This window comes from Epinephelus lanceolatus, chromosome 6 (assembly GCF_041903045.1).
Source record: "Epinephelus lanceolatus isolate andai-2023 chromosome 6, ASM4190304v1, whole genome shotgun sequence".
Taxonomy (NCBI): domain Eukaryota; kingdom Metazoa; phylum Chordata; class Actinopteri; order Perciformes; family Serranidae; genus Epinephelus; species Epinephelus lanceolatus.
This window is the reverse complement of record NC_135739.1, coordinates 27647605-27666001: the sequence shown is the minus strand read 5'-3', so window position 1 is coordinate 27666001 and position 18397 is coordinate 27647605. Positions and strand designations below refer to the sequence as shown.

General features: G+C 41.1%; 2 protein-coding genes across 8 annotated transcripts in view; one reads left to right on the top strand and one right to left on the bottom strand.

The window, feature by feature from the left end:
- rabgap1l (RAB GTPase activating protein 1-like) overlaps positions 1–5812 on the top strand; it is a 138346-nt gene extending 132534 nt beyond the window's left edge. For all 6 annotated transcript variants that reach the window (XM_078168887.1, XM_033620733.2, XM_078168886.1 and 3 more), the window contains 2 exons: positions 447–647; positions 1880–5812. In XM_078168887.1, the coding sequence (XP_078025013.1) occupies positions 447–647; positions 1880–2035 (357 nt within the window). In that variant the 3' untranslated portion in view covers positions 2036–5812. The remainder of the gene's footprint in view (positions 1–446; positions 648–1879) is intronic.
- Positions 5799–17135, bottom strand: LOC117253731 (interferon-induced protein 44-like). Of its 2 annotated transcripts, XR_013491719.1 has the most exons (9): positions 17018–17135; positions 14568–15091; positions 14045–14093; positions 13695–13890; positions 11701–11853; positions 10693–10864; positions 8336–8436; positions 5907–7990; positions 5799–5866 (listed from the first exon to the last, which is right to left on the bottom strand). XR_013491719.1 is itself a non-coding variant. In XM_033621387.2 (8 exons), exons 1-8 carry the CDS (start codon positions 17086–17088, stop codon positions 7796–7798), a joined length of 1461 nt encoding a protein of 486 aa, XP_033477278.1. In that variant the 5' UTR covers positions 17089–17135; the 3' UTR covers positions 5799–7795. The 2 variants fall into 2 exon arrangements, 1 of the variants encoding a protein (XP_033477278.1); XM_033621387.2 differs by having other exon boundaries at positions 5799–7990.
- Positions 17136–18397: the final 1262 nt, after the last annotated feature.

Genomic DNA, 18397 nt, shown 5'->3' with positions numbered 1-18397 from the left:
TGGAAAAAGTTCAGGACATTATTCTAATATAATGTTTTTCTCCTTGAAACAGGAAGTAGAGGCGGGATACAACACAGGGAGGGAACAATCGAAAGTATTCAGGGGAGGAATACTGTATATGTCAGTGTTATTGTCTCACTTCCTCTCATGTCACTGTGAGGGGAGATTTACTACAGGACCCTACCTATGGTAACAGGGCACTACAGCAGCCATGAGCAGTTATTTTAAAGATTTACATTTTATTTATGTAGCTGACCTTTTTTTTCAGTGACTTACAATGGGTGCATTCAAACAGCTGGTTACAACCCCAATCATGAATTTTTAAAAAACATTATCTTAAATTATTTATCTAAAATAAAACTGTTTTTAATGTATCCACATGTCTATACAGTATGTTCACCCACCAGCCTCTGCTAACAGACATGTGTGTTTGTGTACCTGTACAGAGTAAAGTAATGGGATGTGACCACTGTAAGGACCTGTTTACAACCCTGGGGTCCCTCCAGGCTTCGTCCCCGGGCAGGGACAAGACATCCACCGAGCCGCTGGACGAGGAGAAGGACGGACTGAAGGAGCAGCTGAGACAACTGGAGCTGGAGCTGGCACAGACCAAACTGCAACTGGTGGAGGCCAAGTGCCGCATCCAGGTCAGCAGCACCAGGAACAGTGGTGTCAATAACTCTGATAACACCTGCTGCAGAGATGCTGGATGTTATACTAAGACTGTAGGAGTCCCCTTACAGAAATAGATATAAGCTAAACTACTATAAAGGTCTAAGTCAGTATCACAAAGAAAACACTTATTTTGTTGTAGCTGTTATTAACATAACTGAGTTTACTGCACATTCAGCACTTTATTACCTTATTACTGCAGTTTAGATATTTTCTTTGTCTGCTCATAACACAACAAAGGTAGAACAAGGTCCACTGTGTATGATTTAGGGACATCTGTTGGCACAAATAGAATATCTCAGTCATAACTTTGTTTTTATTAGTTTATAATCACCTGAAAATAAGAATTGTTGTGTTTTTGTAACCTTAGAAAGAGCCGTTTACATCGACATACAGAGCAGGTCCTCTCCAACGGAGTCCACCTCGAACGGAAAAATCTAGCACTTGATCCAGATAGTGCTATTAGCATTTACACATCAGCCACTGAGTTCTGCAACTTCATCGCTAGATACCTCTAAATCCTTTAAGCACAACAGTGCTTTTAGCTAAATGCTAATGTCAACATGCTAACAGTGACAATGTAAACATGCTTATATTTAACAGGTTCATTTATCAGCATCTTAATTTATCTCAGTGCACTGTATAAGCATGCTAACTTTTGCTAATTAGCACAACACACAAAGAACAGCTGAGACTGATGGTGATGTTATTGGTTTTGTGGGAATTTGGTAATAAACCAAAGTATTAGACAGATCCAAATGTTGAACTGTTAATGAGGCGAGACGAATAATTAAGGGATCAAAGTTTATTACAGTTAATCCTGAAGAGGACGTTGATATCTGTATCAAGTTTCGTGGCAATCCATCAAATATCTGTCAAGACATTTCACTGAAAAACAAAAATAACTTGATAACCTTCAAAAATATGATGAAGATGTGAGACAGCGCATATAAAAGTAGCTGAGCCCGGTCCAATAGAAGGTACAAGAGTGAATATGAAACTGCTAGAAGACAGTTCCCTAAGTGCCTTAGAAAGACTGTTGATAATTTGGCTGCAAATTTGAATAGTCAGTTTTCATAAACCATTCCTTTATGATTGGAGATATGTTTAGTAGCTGGACAGTCAGTTAATGTGAGAAAATACAGAGCTACTCAACAACATGCAGTGTTGTAGATGACTCCTCTCTGCTCCTCTTGTCACTCTGCAGGAGCTTGAGCACCAGCGGGGAGTCCTGATGACCGAGATCCAGGCTGCCAAGAACTCGTGGTTCAGCAAGACTCTGGGCTCCCTGAAGAGCTCTGCCTCCTCTTCCTCCAGCTCCACATCCCAGACCCCATCCTCTCCGAAGGAGGGCCCTGCCTAGACGAACCTGCCTCCGTCTCGTATTGCCCTGCAGGATGCACACTAGAGCTAAGGAAGACAAGTTGGAGAAACAAGCAGCGGAGTCAATGCAGTATTCCTTTTCCAACCGGTGGTGAAGCAGAGCTCACCAGCTTCTCGGACTGCAAGTAGCTGAAAAGATGGGGGAGGAAACAGGAGGAGGACTGGACCTGCCACCTGTCTTTCATTTAATGTTTACATTTGAGTGAACTAAAAAATGTCTGGTGACCTTCTCTGCCTCACAGTTGATGTGACAAGTAAGGCTTGATTTAATGTTCAGTGGTCGTTGCCGACACTGTTTTGTTGAGTTCTTATAAGAAAGCTAAATTAACATACAAAATAGCATCCCTCATGGAGGTGAGTAATTTAGCTCCACCCCGTGGCCAGACATTGCTACTACAGTTGTTTTATTTGTCCTAGATTATTTTTACAGAGCTGAGAATTTACCTTACATTCACTGTCCACACAATATGGACCTCATTTTCAATGATAGTGATAAAGATGCAGAGATATTATAAGATGACTGCACAGAAATATATTGATCTACATTAACCATCTTTAAAGCCACAGCACCCTGAAAAAGGAATACTGCATTCAGTCTTAAACAAGAACAACACAAAAGTTGTATTTCTTTATAGTAATATAACGTAAACAATGTTGTCATATAAATATGTATAACTAATTATTGATTTTTGTAATAATCTTGTACAGTTCTTTAAGAGAAGAGAAAAAAACAAGGAAAAGTTCTTTGTTAATTTTTTTTTTTTTTTTTTTTTTTTTTACCATTTGGAATTTGAATGTCATCTCTCTAGATGTTGACGTAAGCACAGTGTGTGATCGATCCGGTCGAGTCCAAACGCTGAAGAACCAAAGTGACAACCTGCAGAGATCCTAATGTGCTTAGTGTCCGCGCTGTGTTTTGAGTCAGGGGTTGATCTGACTTGAGGTGTGTGATTTATTTTTTTTTCTTTTAATCCCAGTTTCAGCTCATGCCAGTAGAGTTCAATTGGCTTTTTTTGTAGGTGTGTCACTACCTGCAGATTTCGAGCATGCAACCATCATTGTGTGAACAGCTCTTTTCCCTTTATGTGCCCGTTCCATCCTTTTTATACTTTTAATGACTCAGTTGGAAATACAATAACAAAAAAATATATACTTATTTTTTCCTCTTACCTGTAGAGCTGTTTATCAGTCTAGATTATTTTGGTGTGGGTTGCCGAGTGTTGGAGATATTGACCGTTGAGATGTCTGCCTTCTTTTGAATATAATGGAACTAGATGTTACTTGGCTTGTGGTGCTCAAAACGTCACAAAAAAACTGGATGAATCGAAGGCGCTGCCATCCTGCTTTCAGTGGTCTGCGTGGTCCTGGTTACATGACTGGAGCAAACAGAAGCAGCTCTGTGGCCTCCAGAGTCACATAGAGAAGATGCAGAAGTTCACCATGTCCAAAGGGGGGCAGGTGACCCAGATTTTAGTGTCAGAGATCATTGTCGGAGACATTACACAAGTCAAATATGGTGACCTCCCTCCTACTGACAGCATCCTGCTTCAGGCAAACAGTCTCAAGCTTGACGTGAGCTCTCTGACTGGAGAGTCAGACCATGTCGAAAAAAGTGTCGACAAAGACTCCAACAAGGTCTGTGGATTATCTTGAGTAAGCGGGTCATGATTTCTGGAAAGAGACATTGCTATTGGGTTTTCAAGTGTATTTTTTGGTAATGTGAGCGCCACAAGCCTGAGTGCCGTCATCTCTGTGGCTGATATCTCCAACACTCCGCAACTCACACCAAACCAATCTAGACTGACAAATAGCACTACGGGTAAGAAGACAAATATGTTTTTTAAGTTGCACAAATTGTCTCTGGTGTCTGCAGACAGACATTTCAGTTTGAGACTTTGAGGCTTTTGATTTTCTGGCTTCTACAGAGCCTGATAATCCATCACAGTAATCGTGAAGACACTGTATCTGTTTGTTTTATTAACGCAATGCAGACAACACCCACTGAATGTATTGCAAGTCATCACCCCTTCATACCGGTCGGAATTTGCCGTCGATACCACATACCCAGTCCAGTGTATGTCCTGCAGTATCTCTTACATAGCACAATTCATCCCTAAATAAACGCCTTGCATAACATTAATAAGCAAGATTAAGTTGTAATATTCTCTCGTCATTGCCAAACAGTCCTCGGGCCATTTGCACAGCTGTGCCAACGCCTTCTTTGCCCTGTCAGGTTAAAATAACACGCTTTTAATTAATCCTTTACGCAATGAGAACAGCATGTGGATACCTTAATCTTTCTTGTGTCCATGGCGGACCGCTGGCTGTGTTGCTCAGTGCTAACTCTTCAGTATTAACTGAATTTAATAACAGCCAACTACTAAGGTTGAAAGCTGGATGTTGAGAGATCTTCAGCAGTATGCAGGTAAATCTGGTAGATTTCTGTGAGAAGTAAAATCCACATGTGCTAGACAAATTAATGTCTCACTTATAGTTACATGGGACCGCTAACTAAAAAGATTAATCTAAATATGAGACAAACACTGTACTTATTGCAACGCTAATATCTACAGTAAGAGTGAGGACCATAGCCAGTGATCTAAGGACACAAGGATTATTTTGTTGTACGTGTACCAAGTTGACAAATACAACAATTAGCCATAAAGTCTGTGTTTTGCTTTAACATGTCTGCATGTCAACGCTGTGCTCGCAGGCAGACAGCTGCAGCTTAGGTGCCAAACGTCCTGCTTTATTCTCCACTCTGGTTGTCACTGAAATCAGCCTTTGGACTCTGACCCAGCCCATGTGTACTTGTTCGTGTGTGTGAGTGTGTGTTCATGGATGTGTGTGTGTGTGTACATGTGCGTTCTGCACTGTAACTCACGTGGTTGAAGTTGAAACGTTTTCTTCTTCACGTGGCTGCCTTTTTTTCTGTTGATGACTGAAGCCGTTGGCTGGTGAGAGGAAAGCCGTTTCCACAGTTTGAAATGTCGGAGAGCGTCAGCTGTGCCATAAGAGCTCCGTCCCCCGGTGGTCTTCCTCCGTTATCCCATCGACCTGACCCCCCCCCCCCCCCCCCCCCCCAACAATCTTGTCATCTGATCTTATTGTCAGATGTGCTGGATATCATTTCCACCAGGATCCTCCCAGTACGACCACAGTTCTCCCACTGGTGGCCACTGAGCAAGTTGACTGGATGAAAAGCATCAATATCATGGAAAGGGAGAGACAGGAAGCTGACTGGCTGAATATAACTGTATCCCAGGTGTGTTTTTGCATTTCCAGGACATTCTGTCTTCACTATTGTGCATCATTCTCGTTGGTCACGCCTGTGACAGTTACAAAGTTGTACAACCAGTTCAATGTAAACTGTGGCCAAGAGCTCCCAATCTTTTATGTGCACTAACACGACATTGATATTTTAAACACTATTTCAAGATGTGCGTTTGTTTGTTTGTCTGTTTGTTTCGAAGTTATCCTGAGCACAGAGCATAATTATTTTTTAACTGATGATTACTGTTGCTGAGAGGACGGCCGCCAATTTATAATCCACTCTAATTCAGTTCATTTCAGTGATGCAAAAGCAGGCGGTGAGTCAGATTAGAGGGATGTGTGTCATGTAGTTTACAGTTTGCTGTAACGCCACAGTCCTGTTACACAGAGAGGGACTGCTCCTCCGCTGGTTTGACTCACAACACTGTTTGCTGTACAGTAACTGTCTGACCTGCATTAATAAATCTCAGTTTTTCTGTTCATGCACTTGGAGCTTTTATTGACAACATACAAAGGAAGTTTCCAGATTCATGACATCCTGTCCTTATTGTCAAGTGACACAACTTGAGGCACAACACGAAACGTAACAATACATGTGGTTTTATCTAACACTTGAGAAACTGGGGGTCAAATACTGTTAAGAAATAGACTTACTACTGTAGAAAGCTTTTTGGAAAAATACAACAGGCATTGGAATAAATACACTGAAAACATTTATGAGAGTTTGGTACAAGCACTGTTGGTGTCTGTGGAGCACATACAGAGTACAAACTTTTCCAGAGGCCTCCACTACAAAGCAGGATTTGGAGTTAGCAAGGTAACTCCTGGGTTGACTCTGGAATTCACTACTACGAAGCTGGTTCTCTTTATCAGGATAAATCACCATGGTAACTGATGCTAAACAGCTAACCTTCTCCAAAGCAGGTTAACTTCAGAGTATCGGATCACAGCCTATCAACACCCTTACCTCTGACCAATCAGATCACTGAAGAAAAAAGTATCCATGGACAAAAGTCTGGAGTGACAGGTTAAAAAAAGAGGAGCCTATATAGTGTTAAAGGTCATTTCATTGTTCCAAGGCTCTACAACACTAAACACATGATTTTAGGAGGATTTTAACTTGTGAAAAGTTTATATTAGTCCACAGTGACGGTGCTGCTACTTTTACACTCTGATTCCATCACTGCAGCTCAAAATAATGACATACCTGTGTCATGAGAACTGAAAAAAAGATAATATTTTATTAGTAAAATAATCCACACTGTTAATTGGCTCCTGTTATTATAAATGCAACTTCTCGGTCAGATAGACGTCATCAGTCATTCACTAGGATACTTTTCCACCCTTCATTGCAGTAGCAGAAACACTGACATCACTTTAAAGTGTTTTACTTAACATATTAAAAGTAGTTTCATCATCACCCAACAAAAGGGCAACAAATACTCAATACTATGTCACTTATAGTCCAGTGATACCTACACGTAATTTAAGACTCAGCCAACAGTGACTTTTTAGATAGTATTTTCAATATCTCTATATTTCCATTATAAAATAACAGAGTATCATTTACATCCCCCATCAGTGACATTTTACTGTCTCGTTGCAGGCCAGTTTTTCGCTCATGGCTGGATAGGAAAACCCAGAGTTGACGGAATTATTTGATAACCAGGTTTGTAGTACCGGTTATCCAGACGGCCAATGTTAGGGCTTTGTCAAGCCAGGTAACGAAAATATATCCTGGGTAAGCTGAACTAGCTTTGTAGTGCAGGCCTCTGGATGCATAATGTTCAGCAGCTACTGCAACACGCCACTGCTCAAAAGTTTGGAATCACCTAATACATTTATGTTTTTCATCTTTCCTTCAATAATGGCTTTTTTAACATACATAAAAAAACATGATCATTTAAACACCAGAAGAAAGAGAGTTAAATGATTGTACAATGTTTTGTGTTCTGTGGACAAAAAGAAACCCTCCGTACGGATAACATGTATTTGTAAAGACGACTTTCTACAACCTAAAAGCATAAAGAAAAGACCATATAAACACACAGAGCATTCCTCTGACTGTAGCCAGTCGAGCTTTTGTGGCAGAAAATCCAAACTTTCAAACAATACTGTCAATATGAACTGCTTTGTATAATTCTTTACAATATTATAAAGTCTCAGTTTCAGTTAAATCAGATTTGGATATATGTAATCAGCTGTATAACCTTTCCATACATGCACTAATGTGGCAGGAAAAACTTGATTAGTAGAGAAAGGCCCCAAGATACCATGTGTGGCAGTTACATATATTATACAACAACAAAACTGATTCAGGTAATAAAAATGAGACATACACTGTTTGTACCTGTTTTTAAATGTTGACCACCTGTCACAACTACACGGCTTCCATCTTGGATCTGACCTGCTGGACGGTGGGTCATTTTGAGGAACATTTTATAAACATCTGCTGTGCTTATTCTTACTATTCTTTGGTTTCAATGTTGCTGAATCGTTCACTGAGGTCATCGAAGTAACTGTCGGCAGCACGAAGCATCTGGATAATGGCAGTGAGCAGCAGGATGTCACAGTGCAGGTCCAGTTCCAACTCTTTGCTGTAGTTCTTCACCGGAATGACGCAGGACATCGGCACACCGAGTCGAGCGCTGACCTCCTGCATCTGGATCACAGAAGCAACGCAAAGAAGGTAGTTTATACTTTTTAACACCACAAGACAAAAAAATGAAGTAATTTAAGTCACTTTTTTTTTCCTTTGGTCCATCTTTGGTGTTACATTTGTGTGTTTCTGTAGGTTATAACTCCACATTACAATTCAACAAGAATGTTACTGTATACCTGAGGTTACTGTACACAAGAGAAGAACACTGAATAATATGACAAAAACTAAGTTAAATGAGATTCAGATGGCATGTTCATGTGGCCTATATCCTTCCACCAAGGGCACAACTAAGAATCAAAAATTCAAACATTTCTTTGTTTGAATAAAATCCTACTCTATTCTCACCAGTTCCTCGATGTAGCCGCTCCTATAAATGTTCCTGATGTCCTGTGAAACAAAGGGACAGGCTTCATCCACTTTAGTCATCAGGACCAGCTGAGGAATCCCTGGAAATAAACAAAAAAAGTTCAAATTCTAACATCTGCACATCTACTGTACTGTACTGCAGTTTGTCTAGTTACTATGCTACTGTTCCATTTCCAGTTTGTATAGTCAGACAATACAATGTACACTCTCCATAAATGACAGACAAAAAAACCAGAGAGAAAATAAAATAAAAATAAATAGAAACAAATAGAATAATAGTAATAATTATAATGACAATTAATTTTCCTCTTCTTTCAATTCACCTACTGGCAACCATTAAGAGAATTACTGTAAATCAGTTAAAATTAGGGATATCCCGATCACATTTTTTTTGCATCTGATCCGATACCGAGTCCTTTATTTTAAAACCGAGTCCGATACCGAGTCCGATCCGATACTTTGCAAAGCATTAAGAAAGAAAAAAAGAAGAAAGCATCCAAGTTGACCCATAAGGTTTGTTTTTTATTTAAATAGTATCCAAAAAGCTTATTGGTGGTTCAGCAGCACAAATTGTAAACAAATTCTGAATTGTAAACAAATTGTGCCTCCAGAGTTGCCATAGGGCTGTGGTAGGCAAGGTTCCACCGTTAAGGCCCATTTATGCTCAACGTTAAATACGGATCCAGATACGGACGGAGCCTTCTGTCCGTGCTCCACGTTCATTTCGTCCGTATTTCTGCACGTTTCCATAAAGCTTACGGATACAGGCCAAACGGAGCAGTACCACCGGGAACCGTGGAGGCAGTGTTGCTGTCACTACCCGATACGTAGCTCTGGTGAGACACGAAGAAGAAATAACAATTCAATATTTCTCATCGGCAGTACTAAAGAAAAGAATTCTCCGTCCTCCAGTCGCGATGTATTTAACGGCCTCACCGACCACCGCCTCCTACAACGCTGCCTCTGTTTTTGTCTTTTATGCAAGAGGTACATTATCAATATCTCCTCCACAGTCGCCATGTTTGTTTTTGAGTTTGTTGTTGTCATAAACTTTTGATGCTGGGCTGCCTCCTGGTGGATATATTGGTTAACACCCATGCCAACGTAAAGGGCGCATGGAAGTATGTGGGCAGTGACGGTAACATCGTTTGAAACGGACGTACACATTTTCATACATAAAGGGAGCATAAATGGGCCTTTAGGTGTGGCTGTGCTGCCCGGAATAATGAGAGAAGCGGTGGCCGCTGAACCTGTTGTCTCGACTCCTGTCCGTTTATTGCTCATTAGCTGCACTCAGTTAGGCGAACCCAGGACGCCTGGTTACAATACATTGGAAAGCAGAGTCAGCAATGAACAACATAGATGAAAAACCTGGCCATTTTTGTTGTTTTGATTCCTCCGATCTTTTATTACTGATTCCGATTTTGTAAAAATAACGTGATCGGTGCCGATACCCAGTCCGATCGGCACCGATCACGATCACTGATCACTGATCACTGATCACTGTGTCAACATTTCAGTCATGGGTAGCGCACTTGTGGTGAGTCCATAATATGGAAGAAATAACATGCAACTTGAGACTCCAGAGGAAGACATTCTTGAGAAGGTGGAGTCCTGCTTTGTCAGTTATAACACAAGGAACATGCCACCCACCCCCCTTTTATCAGTTTTATAATTATTTTTTTTTTTTTCTATTTTTCTCTCTTATCTCTCGTTTTTTTTTCCTTTTATCTATCATTTATGGACAGCGTACATTGTATTGTTTGACTATTTGTATGTTGGTCTTGGTTAGACTGGGCTAAATGTCTTTGAATCAATTAAGAATTAGTTTTAAAAAATGTTTTAATTTAGCTTTCTAATGTTTTGTTATAGAAGATATGTGTATGCAGAATATATGGTGGGAAAAAAAGCAGTGTGCACAACTCCATAATCTTGAACAATACATGGGGTTCATGGTTGTGGCTTCATAGCTGAAATGTGTTTGTTTCACTCACATTATATAAGTAAATATATCATTGACTGCTGGAGTTCTGTTTGTTATTGGATATGTGTATGCAGCCATCTGTCATACAGTATGTTCTGTACATTAACATTAGTGTGAAATGCTGTACTATAGTTAAGTTCTTACACGTTTTAATAGTTTGTGAATGTCAAACAACATGGTGTTCAAAATATTTGTATCATTCATGTACCATACACATGAATTTATACTGTTACAGGAACAAAATTAATTACTTTTTGTATAGTTCATGACTCTTATCAGATCACATTTAACTCAGTGAGGTTTGGTGATGCAGCAATACCAATACTACCATGTGGGACTCATTTTTACAGACCCATTAAGTTGACCTTTCTGCGGATAGTTTCCAGTTTGTGCTCCAGTTTTTCGGGCATGATGGAGACCTTGCAGGCATCGATGACGTAGGCCACACAATGGATCTTGTCCTTGAGACCTGGGGACTTCTGATAGCCGCTGGCTTCGTGATGCAGAGGAGCAGAGGGGTTGAACTGAGTCATATGGGTGAAAAGAAGAGGACCATTTGAGAAAAAGAACAAAACTAAAACCAAATCAGTGCAGCTTCATCTGCTTATCATTGTGCTTAAAGGGATAGTGCATCCAAAAATGAAAATTCAGCCATTATCTACTCACCCATATGCCGATGGAGGCTCTGGTGAAGTTTTAGAGTCCTCACAACACTTACGGAGATCCGAGGGGGAAGTGGGTAGCAGCACAACTGCACGCCTAATGGCTGACGGCGACCCAGATTAAAACGTCCAAGAACACAGAATTGAAACCACAAAATATCTCCATACTGCTTGTCCGTAGTGATCCAAGTGCCCTTTTAGCCTCACTGTAGCCTGTAGCTCTAGCTGCCTCTCTGTGGACCATGCTCACGTGTGCGCGCTTGCGCGTGAGACCAGCGAAAGCATGTGAACACACATGAAGGCGGTGTCTCACGGTCTCGCGCAAGTGCACACACATCAGCACAGTGTACACAGAGGCAGTCAGAGCTACAGGCTACAGTGAGGCTAAAAACAGAGTTTAAATGACGTTTTTCCAAACAACTTTTTATGTCAGGGCTTCAGGACACTTGGATCACTATGGATGAGCAGTATGGAGATATTTTGTGGTTCAATTATGTGTTTTTGGGCGTTTTAATCTGGGTCGCCGTCAGCCATTAGGTGTGCAGTTGTGCTGCTACCCACTTCCCCCTCGGATCTCCGTAAGTGTTGTGAGGACTCTAAAACTTCACCAGAGCCTCCATCGGCATATGGGTGAGTAGATAATGGCTGAATTTTCATTTTTGAGTGCACTATCCCTTTAATGTAACCATAAGATCTACCTGATAACTGTTTGGTAGATGACCTTTGAGGATGCTGATGATATCATCAGTGTCAAGCCCCGCCCCTGTGTTTTCCTCCAATCCCATGGTATCACACAGGATGATTGGCAGAGGTTTTCCTCCTCGTCCAGCTTTCACTGAGTAGGTGCGAAACTGTCGAGAGGTAATGGATGGTGATAATTATTCATGACTCACTTCACTCACTCCACCTTTTTAAAAAGCTTGCAGGACTGGCAAAGTGTACATGACTGGCAACCACAAAGACAGCTGTTGACAGTAAGTGCAGCTATTAGCTTTGTCATCAGCACTCAAGGCCATTGAGTCGGTAGTGGACAGTGCAAGATGTAACTTTGGAAGAACTTGGTCTCTTGTTTTCTTTTTCTTTTTTGGATTCTCAGTAAACCTCATTAAACTTTTCCCTGCCTCATGAGAGTACTGTGGCTCTTCAGAGAAGGAACAGAAACACCAGACATCACACAAACTAAGTGGCCTAGGAACTGTGGTATGTTGAATAGGCCACTACACAGGTTTTTACGTTACCTGAAGGCCACCATAGGGTTTTGAACACACTTGGTAAAGGAGGTGTGAGCGTATGAGTGTTGAGTTGTATGCAATCTGCAACCTCACTGCTAGGAGCCACTAAAACCTTCACACTGCTCCATTGAGGCAAATGCTAATGTTAGCATGCTAACATGCTTAAAATGACAATGCTACTTTTCACCATCTTAGTATAGCCTTAGAATTGTGTGTTACCATGCTAACATTTGCTAATGAGCACTAAACAACAAAGAGTACAGATAAAGCTGATGGGAACTGTACATAAGAGTGCTCAGGGTGCAGAATTCAGGCCATGCTCCCTTTAATTTACAGTAATGTATCATTACCTCTAATTCCTGATTGGCTAAGGAGCACTCTATTATTAAACAGACCAATAGTTTAATGCTGACCACAAGACCCTTCCCAGTTAGTTCGATTTCTGATCTCAAAGAACAAAGATAAAATTACACCTACTGATATATTCCTATCAGACTTCCTGCAATAAATCCTAAAAAAGATAAACCTGCCTCCTGTGTTCTGACCGACACCCCGCACAGACAGTCACACAGTGTCTCCTAAGCCAGCTACTTCATATCCGTGACAGGAATGTTGTTAGCTGTGCTGGTAATTATTAGCCCACTTATTATTCATTAAACATTTATTCTGACTTGACGATGGCACGAGAGCAAGGAGGGAACATGAAGGTCTGGACACAATTCCAGGGCAATCCATCCAGTAGTCGCTGACACAAACTGATGGTGCTAGAGGAAAAGTCGGGGGATAACCAAAGTCAGCAGGGTTTATCCTCTGGGCACCATCAAAGTCTGTACCAAATTTAGTGGCAATTTGTGTAATAGTTGTTAAGATATTTCAGGCGCAATCTCGTAACCGTCTGACTTCGATTTAGCCTCTGGGGGCAACGGCCAGTACTCCGGGGGCTCCAGTGTAGCCAGCTGATAATTGAGATGTAAGAGCCGATTTGGAGCTGAGAGACATCGTCTATGGCTGGTTTATTTCACAAGTGGCCAGTTTTCACTTAGTTTTACAGCTAATAAACGTCTAGGGACGTCAGACGATAGGCGATGGTAGACGATGGGTTCTGAGATTGCATTTCGGCCAGTGCGTTGCACCTCTTTTTGCTCTCCGTTAGCATGCATGCCACCATTTTGCTTGATTGGTCAATACTACTTAGACTACAAACAGACATCCGAATACTTGTCCCCTTACCTCCAGATTTTGCATTCATAGGCAGATATCTTATTTCAGTTGTAACCAAAATGGTGGACCAACCGACCAATACCGAGCTGCTAGCATGGAATTTTCATATTATCATAGTTGTCAGGGTGGATTATTGCTGCTTATTTTTTGGATGAACAGGGGTTAAAAAACATCATTTACAATGACATAACTGTAAAGAGGTTGATGCACTGATTGCTCCAACTAGGACCCCAACTAACCTGCGTAGTGAGGCTGGTGGTAGAGCTGCCAGCGATGGCCTGGTTGCTGACATGGCCTCTAAACACAGAGTTGATAGAATTAAAGAAGCTGGACTTTCCAGCTCCAACTGGTCCGATGAGCAGAACCCGAACCTGAGACACAGAGTTGACCATGGGGCAGTAGAGCTTAATGCTGTCCATCAGCTCTGTCCTCTTCCTGAGGAAACAAGAGCAGTTTTAAAACCTCCTCAATCATAATTTCCTCAGGTCCTTTTTGAATAACATGACACAGTGCAGTACACTGTGACATATCAAAGAACAGTACAGTAGTAGCATTTATATGATGAAAAGTGGTGCCCTGTGCAGCTTACTCATTTTCCCACACCACCGGCCTCCATGGCTTCTCAAATTCTGGGATCTCTGTTGAAGAGCAAAAACAGCTTTTAGAAAACAATCAGCTTTTCAAAAAAATGTTGAAGTTATGAACCACAAATTTAAGCGAATAAATGATTAAATCTAAAAAAAAAAGCAGAGCAGTGAAGGCAGATATTGATCCTGTTCAGACCGGCTGTCTTGTATCCACATAAATCCAGACAGGTCTACTTTTACAGGGAAGTCTGGTTTCTGGTAACCAAAATGTTGGTGTTTGTTTATTGTGTTTATCCTGGCAGAACTATCACTTCGCTTCCATTGTGTCAAGTGCAACAATCCACTGTTTATGAAAGCAGGAAAAGATGAATGCTCTTGTTAATGGGCTCAGTGCTCAGTCTAAGTGTATCAGTTGCAGGACTGTGACAGGAGCAGTATTGATGAGGCATGCCTTGTGCTTGATGTGAGATACAATCTGTTTGAAACATGCTAAAAATCAATATTTGCCTGTTGGGGAGAACTCACCCTCGACTTCATAGACTTCACACTCAGTCAGGTTCAGGTCGTTGCCATGCATTTCTGCAGCACTGAAGTTGTAATAACTTCCTGGATTGCTATAGACAACTGCTTTGCTTGCATTAACAAGAACGAACGCTTCTCCAAAATATGGACCAGAGTTGGCTATCATTCTCAATGCATTAGCGGGGCCAGTAACCGGATATTTGACGAGCCTTTCTCCTCTGAAGGTGAAAAGAAAGGCCTGATTATCGTGCACGTACTGTCCAGACTGAGTGAAGGGTTGTTGGGTGTAGCCTCCAAAGACATAACCGGAGGCGTTATAGCCCACAGACAATGTGGGACAGCGGTTGTCACATCGTTGGTGGAAGGCCGGGCCAGTGAAACCATGGATGCTGGCCTTGTACAGCAGCCGTAATTTGACACTTCCCAGCTGGGAGCAGATTGTTTTCTGCTGGCTTCTGGTTAGACTGGAGTCCATGGTAGATGGTTGTTCAGCTGAAGCTTGTGCTGGTCTGGAGCCTTTAAAGTGTCTGAACACAAAACATAAACAGCTGCATTAAAGATAAATGTTAATGACCCACTGAGGTAAAGTGGACTCATTTAGTATGATTCAGGTTCCAAGTTGAGACACTAAAATGGTATAAGTTAGATGTACCTGGCATTTGAACCTGGCTTTGGAGCACATAATAGATCATATATTGACACTCACTGACCACTTTATTAGGTACACCTTGTTAGTACTGGGTTGGACCCTCTTTTAATTCTTGGTGTCATAGATTCAACAAGATGCTGGAAACATTCCTCAGAGATTTTGGTCCATATTGACATGATGATATCATGCAGACGCTGGAGATTTGTCAGCTGCACATCCTGATGAGAATCTCCCGTTCCACCACATTCCAGAGGTGCTCTATTGGATTGAGATCTGGTAACCATGGAGGCCACTGGAGTACAGTGAACCCATCGTCATGTTCAAGAAACCAGTTTGAGATGATTTGAGCTTTGTGACATGGTGCGTTATCCTGCTGGAAGTAGCCATCAGAGGATGGGTACACTGTGGTCATTAAGGGATGGACTTGGTCAGCAACAATACTCAGGTAGGCTGTGGTGTTTGAACCATGCTCAGTTGGTACTAAGGGGCCCAAAGTGTGCCAAGAAAATATCCCCCACACCATTACACCACCACCACCAGCAGCCTGAACCGTTGATACAAGGCAGGATGGATCCATGCTTTCATGTTGTTTACGCCAAATTCTGACTCTACCATCTGAATGTCGCAGCAGAAATCGATACTCATCAGACCAGGCAACATTTTTCCAATCTTCTATTGTCCAGTTTTGGTGAGTCTGTGTGAATTGTAGCTTCAGTTTCCTGTTGTTAGCTGACAGGAGTGGCACCTGGTGTGGTCTTCTGCTGCTGTAGCCCATCTACTTTGAGGTTCAATGTGTTGTTCATTCAGAGATGGTCTTCTGCAGACCTCTGACCTCTGGCATCAACAAGACATTTTGGCCCAGAGAACTGCAACTCACTGGATATTTTCCCTTCTCGGACCATCCTCTGTAAACCCTAGAGATTGTTGTGTGTGAAAATCCCAGTAGATCAGCAGTTTCTGAAATATTTTGGCACCAACAATCATGTCACATTCAAAGTTACTTAAATCCCCTTTCTTCCCCATTCTGATGCTCAGTTTGAACTTCAGCAGGTCGTTTCATCCATGTCTACATGCCTATATGCATTGAATTGCTGCCACATGAATGGCTGATTAGCTATTTGCATTAACGAGCAGTGAAACAGGTGTACCTAATAAAGTGGCCGGTGAGTGAATATAAAATATATGATCTTATATTGTATGATGGTCAGCAGCAAACTGTATTGAGTCTAGTGGTAGAAATACCAAATCATTTTTATAATTCCAATAATTCTGTAAGGTTCAGTGCAAGGACTGATCACTGATTATGTAGTTAACTCATGCACTTCAGTACTTACATCAGTAAGTGAACACATCACTGTTAAAATGCACTTCAGTCAGTTCAGTATTAAGATTTGTTTGTGCATGTACTGAATGTTGTCCATGCAATTTAAATAAGGGTGAAACACTTTATCATTAGTTGTGTTTTGCCCATAACAAAACACCTAATTAAGTAAAATGCAGTGGACAATTTATGCACGAGTACTCTTATAAAATAGTGTCTAATTTAAACAGTCATCACGTTACTTGCAGTTGCTTATTATAAACGCGCCGAAACTAAAGAGAGAATCTAGATTAAACTTGATAACCAAACAGTCGTCAGTTACAGATCCAGCCCTGCAGCACATGTGTATATCAGCCGTGCAAACAACTGGCACATCAGTCCTACACTATACGTAACCTGAAACACATCACAGCTGTTCCAGGAGACAGCAACTTCATATTTTAGTTTTATAAAAGATATTAAAGACGAGTATTTTAGTTTTACCTCCTTATATGAACAAAGTCAGGGAAAAGCAGCTGAATCACTTTCCAGGAAGATGAAGGTGCGCAAAGCATTGGCTGTTGTCAAGTGATGTGACGTATCCAGCCTGAATGAGACCGGAAGTATTAGGGCGTTGCCTTCAAAATAAAAGAGGCGAAACTCATATTAGCTCATGGACCACGTACAGCCCACTTTGATCTCAGACCGGTAAAACTATTGCATAATAACCTATAAATTACAACCCCTTTAAGTTTTTCCATTTTTTAGTGTAAATTACATTCTGAAAACATTCATCCGATTCTTTAAAAAAAAAAAGATGGACAGCCCACGATTTCCTAAGAAAAATATGTAGAAATTGAACAGTATGTCTCGGTTTTTCCACATTCAGTCAGTTACATGTGCATTGTTTTCATAACTTTCCACCAACGTGGAAGCTATTGACGAAGCTGTTTTGCAGCAGCAGCAGGGTTCCACTAATATTGTTTTAAGACAGAAGTCTGACACAGATTCGTTTGTACTAAAGCAGCTGGTTGACAATATTTTGCACAATGTTCAATATCCTTAAATGTGACCACAGTAAGTACTCATTGTGTTTTTTCAGAGAACTGGATTCTGGTCAGGGTGGAAAAGCCTGTGATGCATGAAGTATCTACTCACTGTTTAAATTGCTCCTGAAGCCTCTTACCCTTCACAAGTGCATCCACATGAGGTGTGCAAAGTCTTACCCTCATGGCCCATTTATTAACATCATGTCAATATTCCATTCCCATTCATTTTGTGTGTGTGTGTGTGAGCGCACAGTACTTTTGTTCCCAATTTGAACACATAATAATCATTTTATTTTGAAGGTGCTCACTGGAAGTCAAAGGCACATTTTGCTGCTTTGACTAACACAACTTTTAAGTTTCGTTTTCCCATCAACAGGATATGATGATATAACAGCAGGGCAGCGTTACCTCATGAAAAGGAAATACACGGTGTTAAATGATGTATGTGCGCAGTCCATAAATTAGGCTGTTCATTTTAAACTCATTATAAAGCTTTAAGCGGCCTCATTATTATACACAGTAGTGAAGCCTGCACTCAGGAGCCTCAGCTTCCCATTATATTTAAGCACTATTTTCAAGTTGCTTTAAAATAAGTACAGATTCAGCTTTAAGATGTGTGGGTTTTTTTTAACCTGAGCACGCCTTGTTTTTATTTATTCATTTTTTTTCCTGATGATTATTGTCACTGAAAGGACACCTGCCACTTTATAACTCTGTGCAGTTCAGTTTATTGCAATGATGCAAAAGTAGGTGGTGAGTGTGAGTGTAACCTACATGCAATCATTCTCTCTACATTATTCTCCTGTCTCCCAATTTGGTCCCTCACCACAAAGGA